The 9,559-nt window shown below is 52.4% G+C and overlaps 4 protein-coding genes across 4 annotated transcripts in view; all 4 read right to left on the reverse strand.

Moving 5' to 3' along the window:
* Nucleotides 1-1,103: 1,103 nt before the first annotated feature.
* Nucleotides 1,104-5,601, reverse strand: LOC106117222 (protein transport protein Sec16A-like). Its single transcript, XM_013311405.1, has 6 exons — nucleotides 5,485-5,601; nucleotides 3,110-3,244; nucleotides 2,645-2,824; nucleotides 1,940-2,058; nucleotides 1,793-1,869; nucleotides 1,104-1,712 (listed from the first exon to the last, which is right to left on the reverse strand). The coding sequence occupies exons 2-6, from the start codon at nucleotides 3,185-3,187 to the stop codon at nucleotides 1,510-1,512; spliced, it is 657 nt and encodes a 218-aa protein (XP_013166859.1). The 5' UTR covers nucleotides 3,188-3,244; nucleotides 5,485-5,601; the 3' UTR covers nucleotides 1,104-1,509.
* Nucleotides 4,481-5,936, reverse strand: LOC106116938 (extensin). Its single transcript, XM_013310997.1, has 3 exons — nucleotides 5,865-5,936; nucleotides 5,485-5,784; nucleotides 4,481-5,095 (listed from the first exon to the last, which is right to left on the reverse strand). Exons 1-3 carry the CDS (start codon nucleotides 5,934-5,936, stop codon nucleotides 4,481-4,483), a joined length of 987 nt encoding a protein of 328 aa, XP_013166451.1.
* Nucleotides 5,937-6,802: 866 nt separating this feature from the next.
* Nucleotides 6,803-9,548, reverse strand: LOC106116939 (protein transport protein Sec16B-like). The gene is made up of 9 exons (XM_013310998.1): nucleotides 8,930-9,548; nucleotides 8,360-8,459; nucleotides 8,127-8,280; nucleotides 7,804-8,034; nucleotides 7,648-7,728; nucleotides 7,344-7,481; nucleotides 7,082-7,251; nucleotides 6,884-6,989; nucleotides 6,803-6,816 (listed from the first exon to the last, which is right to left on the reverse strand). Exons 2-9 carry the CDS (start codon nucleotides 8,393-8,395, stop codon nucleotides 6,803-6,805), a joined length of 930 nt encoding a protein of 309 aa, XP_013166452.1. The 5' UTR covers nucleotides 8,396-8,459; nucleotides 8,930-9,548.
* LOC106116940 (zinc finger CCCH domain-containing protein 13-like) overlaps nucleotides 9,002-9,559 on the reverse strand; it is a 9,044-nt gene continuing 8,486 nt past the window's right edge. Inside the window, exon 4 of the mRNA XM_013310999.1 lies at nucleotides 9,002-9,081. Within this exon, the coding sequence (XP_013166453.1) occupies nucleotides 9,002-9,081 (80 nt within the window). The remainder of the gene's footprint in view (nucleotides 9,082-9,559) is intronic.

Genomic DNA, 9,559 nt, shown 5'->3' on the forward strand with positions numbered 1-9,559 from the left:
CCCCCGCCCCCACGCCAACGTCTATCACAAGGCATCTAACATTTTATACAATGGTGTAGCGGCGACTCTCCCTTTGGCCGCCCTCTGTGTGCAGACCGCGCCTGATGACGCTCAATGTCTTCCATTTAAACCCATTAAAATGATGATATCTCGAGGACGCAAGACATGGAGAAGACTGCACAATATCACTTCGCTCCCGTGTTATTATTTAACAAATACCTTATTACATTGTTTATATTAATATAACCATTGATGAAAAACTAAACACAACTATTCTATTAACTGATCTAATGTCACTCAAACAAACAAATTAATTACATTATTATTAAATAATACAAATTTTAAATATAATAAAATGTCCAGTCGCTGTTCAAGTTAAAATAAACGCACGACATTGTGAAATATTACTTTAAATTAGATATCATTTAAATTTCCATTTGATTTTTACAAACAGTTTTTGATGATTTTAATAATTTTAATTATATTGATTGTGTCACATAAATCTAAAGCAGTAGCAATATATCAGTGGATATTTAGCGGAATGAATACAAGAAACATTTTGAGAGACAACAAACCTGACCTCCTCCGCTACGATACTCTGTTACTATACTCAATGAATATTTACAAAACAATCCATTTCAAAATCTGATGAAAATTTAAAATAAGTTAATTTATAATTCAATTCATACAATTTAATAATCCTTGAAAATATAAGAAAATAATGATATAAATGAGCAAATGTTCCGCCGCTCCACCTGGCGACCTTCTATATATATATATATATCATCACAATGTCAATAATAAAGAAGAGTAAGATAACAGAATGGACAGAGAAGTATCACAAGAGAACGGAAATTAAGAAAATAAAAAGTATTTGATGCAATTGATTATTACTAAATGTAAGGCATTTCATAACAAGAATTTATTCCATCCTGACTTTAACTAATTTCATGATGAATTGATGTGTCGCCAAGCGCCGCGGGGTGTCGCCGGGCCCCGCGGGGTGCCGCCGGGCCCCGCGGTGTGTCGCCGGGCCCCGCGGGGTGTCGCCGGGCCCCGCGGGGTGCCGCCGGGCCCCGCGGTGTGTCGCCGGGCGCCGCCGGGCCCCGCGGGGTGTTCTAGCGGGACACATCCTCTGCCGGCTGTGCGGGATCGTAGTATCCCTGCATAGAACAAGTTTATTATCGAGTATTTACATATCGTGCAATTGTTGTTTGTTATGATTGTGCTGCAGGAGAAGTGTCAAGTTGTGGGACGTGCAGCTGTGTGCTTGTACGTTACCTGCTAGTGGCCGTTGGGCACGACCTCCCCCTCTCCCTCCCCCTCCCCCTCCTGCCGCCGCACGCAAACAAACACATCCACAATATGTTAATGTCATGTTATTGTTACGTTACACTAACATTGCTCTGAACCGGAGCGGTGGCAGAATCGACAAGGCCGGAGATCTGCTGTATACTAACCAAACCATTTGCGATCTATCAATCACAAATTTCTAGTAGTAGTAAACTATTATATTTTATGAAAAGGGAAATCAAAATTAACAACGATTGTAAGTGAATGTAGTACCTGTGCGGCGATGGGTGCGGGCACGAAGTATGTGGGCGGGGCCAGGGCGGCGGGGGGCGGGGCGCCGAGCACCTCCGCGGCGGGGGGCAGGGGCCGGGTGGCCGCGCCGCTCGGGTTGAACACGTCCACGTACGACTTCTTTATGTCTGTGATCTCGTGCAAATGTCAATATACTGCTCTGCGTTCCACAACAAACAAACAAACAAACAATGTAATCGATACTCACGTCTTCCTTTCTGCATTTTAAAGATGTTGGCGACGGGCGGCGCGCCTCCGCCCTGGGCACCGCTCGGCGCGCCCGACCTGCACGCATATCAAATAATCAAAATACAGTTTTATTCATTTAAATGATTTATTAAGGCAAGTTACTGACTGCGGTGCTGACTGTGCGGGCGGGGCGGAGCGTGCAGGGGGCGGCGGCGGGGGGCGGGGCGTGTCGTCTCCGTCCTGGTCCAGGTTGCGCCAGCGCTTGTGCTCCGCGTCCCACACGATCTGCGACACTCACACATTGTATACTCAATGCACAAAGCCACATCGCGACATCAAACAATTCTCATAAATACTGCAATACTCATGTGCCTGAAGCTGAGCTGGGCTGAGCTGGGCTGAGCCGTGCTGCGTGCGCTGTGTCCTGTGTGCCTCCTCCACTGGGACATTCACACGCCACGCGACTCTCATACATTACGGTACGCTTCATTCATGTCACTTATATTTGTATGTAATATGAAAAAATAAAAGACGAACAGAGCTAACATCTTTTATTGTAAGAAAACGAAAGAAAACAACATAACACAAACACAAACATTATAAGCAAAAATAAATTAAAATAAATATAATAATTAATAAATAAAAACGTATTATAAATTATGATTAACAAATAGATATATAATACTCGTATAAATACATAAATATAACAAAGTATTGAAGTAACAAATAGAGAAAAAGGGAAATAAGTACTCGGTCGATGAACTTGTTTAACAATAAAGTACGTGCTCTATAGCAGTGTGGGTGCGGGGCGTGTGGGGCGTGCGGGGCGTGCGGGGCGTGTGGGGAGCGCGGGGCGCGGGGTGCGACTCACCGTGGGGTTGCTGTCGTCGGGCAGGATCATCTGGTTGGGCGGGCGCAGCGAGAGCTTGGTGAGGATGCCGCCCAGCCAGCCGCCCTTTCCCTTGCCCTTGCCCTCCGCCTTGCCGCCCTCCTCCTTGCCCTTGCCCTCCTGCTCGCCGGACTGCGCGCCGCCCTCGCGCTGCGCCTGCGCCTGCGAACGTTCAACGTGCATATTGTGCGATGACAACCAGCGGGCGGTGCCGCTCTCCTGTGTACCGATTCGACCGCGGATTGCATTGCACAAGTCGCATTTCATTGGAGGAAAAATGCCGCATGTAATTTTCTAAAGGATTTTATTACCTCTCCTTGTTATTCCTACACTATCTCATCGTAATACTTTCTGTTGTTTCGGATGTTGACGAGCAAGCACCGACGAGAAGCTCGGCGGTGCTGCAATCCGTACGAGGCGCAGGGAGATACTGTGTAGTATATTTACCGCGGCGTCGGCTGCGGGCGGGGCGTCCTCGTCGTAGTGGGCGTAAGGGGCGGGGCGCGAGGGGGCGGCTCCCGGCATCGTGATGGTGGGGCGGGGCTCCCCCTCGCCCGCCTCGTCCCCCGCACTCGCCGCATTCTGCAATACGACAACACTAAATTACAAATGGTGAACCCGGGACATATTGGTAGAAAATAAAATAACATAAATCCAACGGAAGAAGTTTTATGTTTAAGGATGCGAATACTATTTATCTAAATATGCGTAATTTAAAATATTTAATAATGAATTAATATTTGCCGAGTGATCGTCCATCATGTCAACAAATAATATTACAATATGTTTATTTAAGCCATTCTAATGTTCTGACGGAATACTAAATAAAACAACATTTCAATAGAAGGTTTTATATTGACAACATGTAAGGTTATCAGAGCACACGATGTAATGTGTTCATATCGCAACACAACACAACACAACACAACACAACACAATTGTATATTCATAAAAACCAAATACATCTTTCAAAGAATAAATATTAAGTGTAAAAGTTATTAATAAATAAAAACAAGCGCTCATGAGTTTTGTCAAACAAAAGCTTCAATCTAACAGTTCGTAACAACACTTTGTGCATCGGACAATTGTTTACTTCCATCGGATTGGAATCAATAGAACTTCACAAACACAATTTACAAAATAAACCTTAACAATTTAGTCGCTAGAAATAAATAAATATGTTACATCAGATAATTATAATTTATCACAGTGAAATATTTATGTTAGAACATGATTTTGGGTAAAAGCAACACAATTGTGTAGTGCGGCCACTTAGCGCACGACACACGGAGACACGACCGCGCTGAACCTACCACTCTACACTCTACCACTCTACATTTTACAACATAGAGGATAGTTTAAGACAAATTTAGCTAAATTTTTAAAATTAAAATGAATAAAAATAGAAATGTGGATGTGCACAATTTGCTGTGCTCTGTGCTCGTCTGCAGCAAATGTAGATGCAGTGGGAGCAGGCTTTGTATGCAGGAGAGATGCGATCTTGTTACATGTTGTACCACTACATACATACATACATACATACATACATACATACATACATATTTAACATTTACTTAAATACAATCAGTGTTTGAATTTTTTTAAGATTTGTACGGCAACATCACAAAAATAATATTCTTGAACTTCATAAAACTGTAACCGGCGAATGAATATAAAGAAAAATAAAAATTTATTTTACTATGAATTTGGTATTAAAACTCACTTCGCTGGAGAACTTGTTCTGAACAGAACAAATAATAGTAATAAAAAGATGCAAACAAGAGTAACATAATAAAGCGCAAAAAATAAACAGGCGCGCTATATGAAGGAGGTCGGTTCATCGATGTCGTATGTGCTGGGGCCGGCCACGTAGTAGTGGGCGTGGTCTCTGGGCGCGGCCGGCCCCGCCCCCGCCTCCCACAGCTCCACCGGCTCGTCGATGTCGAAGGTGCGCACGGGGCCGCGCGCCGCCCGCCGCCGCCGCCCCTCGCGCTGCGCCAGCATCGCCTCGAAGCGCTCCAGACTGCGCTCCACCGTGGCCCGCAGCTCGCGCCGCCGCTCCGCCTCGCCCGCCCCCACGCCCTCCTCCCCCAGAATAGCGACGCGATCCTCCTTGTACATCGGCGTGGCCGGCTCGTCTATGGGATACGTGCCGCCGAAAACGAGAGGCTTGAAAGCTCCATCCATGGCGGTGCGCGACCAGGCGTCCACCGTGCCCGTGATGAGGGTCCCGCAGCGCGGCGGGCGGCGCAGCGCACGTACCGGCGGCGGCGCATCACCCAAGTGGTGGGCATGAGCCACCTGGATGTCTAGGTCGGATAGCTTCGGTCGCGTCGCAGGTGCGGGCGAGGGCGTGGCCGGGGGCGTGGGTTCGTGAGGCGCGGGGTCCGGCGGGCGGGGGGCCCTGCGGTGCCGCAGACCGGCGGCGGCGTGCTGCCCCACCACAACACGCGTTAGCACCACGCAAAGCACATTCGCGCCGACTAGTTTACGAGAGACGCGGTGGTGATCGCGAAATATGTATCCGGTGTCGAGTTAAGTTTCGAGGTCGCGTTCGCTCGCCTTTTTGATATGCCGTTACAAAATACTTAATTATATATTCATCCCACCACCGAGTATTCACATCTACCATTGAAGATAGGAAGATTTTGCCACGCTATAAATGTAGGACAATATAACTTATTTTTATATATTTCTCGCCACTCAAAGTTAACAAGCATTTTTTCATTTCCTGATGAGATTTCCAAAGCGAATGGCTCACAAGCTTTACTTGTAGCGCATGTAAACACACTGCAGCAGTAAATGAAACAAAGCAAACTCACGTCTCCGTATCCGTAGTGTTGGTCGGCGTGCCAGTAGGGGTCGGCGTAGGAGGGCGCCGGGTCGTCGGTGCGGCCCCACTCCTCGCCGTACGTGTCGGGGGCGGGGGCGGGGCCGGGGGCGGGGGCGGCGGGCGCAGGGGGTGCGTGCTCGGCGAGCGGCGGGTCGAGGTGGGCGTAGAGGAGGTCGTGGGGGGCGGGCTGGGGGCCGGGTTGGGGGGCGGGTGGCTGGTAGTAGTGCGCCGCGTGCTCCGCGCCGTCCGCTTCGGGGTAGGCCGGAGCGCTCTGTTCGTATTGGATCGTCTGCAAGGTCGTATTTGTTTTACAAAGCTCACAAATTGTTAAAATGGTAACCCCCGATCCATATGATATCTGATCAGTACCTGATCTCGGTAGGCCGGCTGGTGTTGCGGCGTGCTGTGCTGCCAGGCCTCCGCCTGCAAATTGTTCATCATCGCTATTTTACAACTTTAACAACGGTCAAAAGTATATATACATTGTAAAGTTTGAATCGAAGCGTGTTTCGACTAATTCTTTATAAAACCGGCAAGTATTTGTATCGATGTGGCTGCAGTTACCTCGAGCGCGCTGGCGATGTTGGCGAGGTCGTCGATCCACTGGTGGTGGCGCGGCGAGGGCTCGGCGCTGTCGGCCTCTGCGGACTCCTCCACGAGCGGCGGGTCCTCGTGCAGCGCGGGCTCGTAGTACTTCAACCTGCGCACACAAGATGCTGGGGGTGAGCACCGCGCCCCCTCCCGGCAGGTACCTGCCAGTGGGGGTGGGGGTGGGGGTGTACCTGTCGGCGAGGCGGGCGAGGGCGGCGGGCAGCGCGGGGGGGTAGCGGCGCGGCGCACGGGTCACGGCCCGCGCGGCGCTCTCGGCGTAGCCCAGCGCGCGCTCGCACAGTCCCGCGTCCGCCAGCCGGCACGCCGCCACCAGCTTGTACACCTGCAACACGGTACCGTATCTCACTATTCCCAAGTCGCGAGCTACGTTCCTTAATCGCGCGGTTCAATATTTTGAACGAGCTGTGTGATCGCGACCGCAGACCTGGAAGTCCTCGATGATGTAGTCCTCGTGGCTGAGCGAGAGCGCGTACTCGTAGATCTCCGTGGCGAAGATGGCCATGTCGGTGGCGAGGTGCGGCAGCGAGGCGGCGCGCGGGTCGGCCAGCAGCAGGCTGAGGCGCGGGGGCGTGGCCGGGGGCGCGCCGGGGGCGGGGCGGGGACGCAGCGGGGCCAGCGGGTGCGGCGCGAAGGGCACGCCCCCCGACAGGTAGCAGAACTGCGCGCTGAAGACCAGCCCGCGGGACGCCAGGCTGTCACCTGGTGACGACTCTTCATGTTAAGTATGTAACACGTTAACGATTTTGTGTGTGTATTCGAGATGGAGGAGCGCTCACCGAGCTGCGTGAGGGCGCGGCGCTCGAGGTCGGGCCGCGCGCCGCTGTTGGCCAACAGGATGGCGGCGTGCGGCCGCCAGTCGCCCCAGCGCTCCTCCGCCGCGCACTGTCGCAGGGCACAAGTGTTGCATGTAAGACATTATATTCGTTTGTATTCAGGTTCAGAGTGAGGTGTAGTGAGGGTAGGGGAGTAGTTACGGTGGCGGCGGGCGGCATGCGCGCGGCGAGCGCGGCGTAGAGCGTGTGCAGGGGGTCGGCGGCGGGCACGGCGGCCAGGAAGCGCGCCGCGACGGCCGCGCGCGTGCGCCGCTCCCCGTGCGCCGCCAGCTGCAGCGCGTGCCCCCACAGCCCGCACCGCATCGCCCACTCTGCACACACACGGCGCACCTCACACGCTGTCACGCGCATTCAATATACCATCTCCGCCGGCTCCGTCTCTCTGTGAGCTCTCAGCTCTCACCGAGCGCCTCCTGCCTGTTGCCGTATATGAGGTAGTCGCGCAGGCGGGCCAGCGCCTCCGCCTCCGTCGCGGCCGCCCTCTCCGCGCCCTCGCCCTCCGCGCCCTCCTCGCCCTCCGCGCCCTCCTCGCCCGCAGACGCTGCAACGTCTGCAACATGCATGTTTACATCTAAAATGGTTGTTTCACTGTTCACTGGAGAAGATTTGTTCTCTGTCATTACAATGCTGTTTTTGTGCGTCGGGGAAAGTGTAAAATTGTATTTTGTGTTAGTATAATATATTTAAAAGATGCAGTATGTAGTTACGTGCGAGCGGTAGATCGGGCCGGGCGTTACTCTCGGGCGAGACGACGCGCTCCCCCTCGGCCCCGGAGCCGGCGCGGCTGCCTGCAACGAGAGGAGCCGGTGAGCGGCGCGGAGGGAGGGAGGTCCGGCGGCGGTGGAGGGAGGGGCGAGACCGACCTATGCGCGGGGAGGGCGCGTGCGCGTACTCGTGCTCGCGCGCGTTGTTCATGAGCAGCTCCGCGATGTCGGTGCCCACCACCACGCCGTTCTGGCGCAGCAGCAGCGCCAGCAGCTCCCACACCAGCAGCCGGCCGAGCGGGTCCGCGGCACCCCCCGCGCCCCCGCCGGCCGCCGCCTCCGCCGCGCGCGACGAGCAGTACTCGATCACGCTCTTCTTGTGAGTGACGCCTGCGCGGTGAATACATCACGAGTACGATTACATTAGAAATGTTTGAAATGCGATCGATAACAAGGAATGCGTTTCGGTAGATAGAGACGACCTCTGAGGAGCGGGCCGGGGTAGGCGAGCAGGTGGGCGCGGGCGGGCAGGCGCGCGGTGGCGGCGGCCAGCGGGAGCAGCTGCACGGTGGCGGGGCGCCCGTCCGCCGGGTACGCGGCGCGCACCACCACCACGTGCCGCGCCGACAGCGTGCCCTGCACCACACCACATCCACCACATTACTCTCCCCCCTCGAGCCGCGTCACGTCACGCTCGCTCGCAGCGGACGGTTACCTTCACGTGCGCGGTGGAGTACTTGAAGGGCGTCATACGCTCCGACCGCACCGTCGACTCCTCCAGCTGCAGGTTCAGCGAGGCGTCCGTGTTCAGCTCCCTGCGGAGTGCACACGTTACGTTGCCGCCCGACAACTGCACGCTACCACAACCATGCGCTGCGCCGCCGAGTGACCAATACTTACATAATATTAAATATACATATATATATATATTGCATACTTAATGGAAAAAATAAAAAACTAGTCGCTTTACAGATCTATACTAGAAATACTTCAGTTCAAGCTTTAAATAATACAGCTCTACAAACGTTACAGTTGCAATTAAATGAAGTGAAGCAAAAGTGAACACGGGGAGAGATATGAACACGGCGACAGAAAATGAATACATCAATGGATACAAGTGTAGACGAGACGGACTTGTTAGTTAGAAGCAGATGAAAAAGCATTAGCGAGTCAAAAGGCAATCATATACTTGGAAGTTCTAAACGCAAACGAAATGCAGCTGCAATATGATTGCGGTGTCGTGCGGTGTCGTGCGGTGTCGTGCGGTGTGGGGGGCTGGGGGTACCTGTCGGACAAGTCGGTGCGCAGCGAGGGCGCGTCCCGCAGCGAGCCGCCCTCCGCCCGGCACCCGTAGTACCTACATAGCCACCACGCACTCCTCACTACTCGCCCCGCCCGCACCCCGCCCCACACCAGTACAACCCAAGCCGGGGCGCACTACACCAAGCATTGCGTCAAATGTCATCATTGAGTGAGAGTTACAGTCACATCGCTAGTGGTAGTTGTCTCCCCTCCCCTTTACTGTCCTTCAATATTATAAGTCGAAGAGGCGGGGTGCGGCCAGTTCGGTGCTGTGATTTTAGATAATCTATAATGGAGGGAACAGTCAGCGGCCGATGGTACCGACTCGACATACCTTTATTTTCTTGTGTGTTATTATTGTATTATTAACATGATATGATATAAGCATAAAATCGTATGATGTGAGTTGAATGCCAGGAGTTAAGTGATAGAACTTTGTTCATATTATGATAATGAATAATTGTATGGAGAGAGAGAGAGAGAGAGAGAGAGAGAGAGAGAGAGAGGATGAAGGTGTATGCGGTGAGTGCTCATGTCATCACTAGTAATTCCTGCTTATTATCACTTTCTAAACGTTACAATTCAATATTATATGTACAAGCTGTTTGCCTAT

This window comes from Papilio xuthus, unplaced genomic scaffold, assembly GCF_000836235.2.
Source record: "Papilio xuthus unplaced genomic scaffold, Pxut_1.1 DF827680.1, whole genome shotgun sequence".
In the NCBI taxonomy this organism is placed as follows: Eukaryota; Metazoa; Arthropoda; class Insecta; order Lepidoptera; family Papilionidae; genus Papilio; species Papilio xuthus.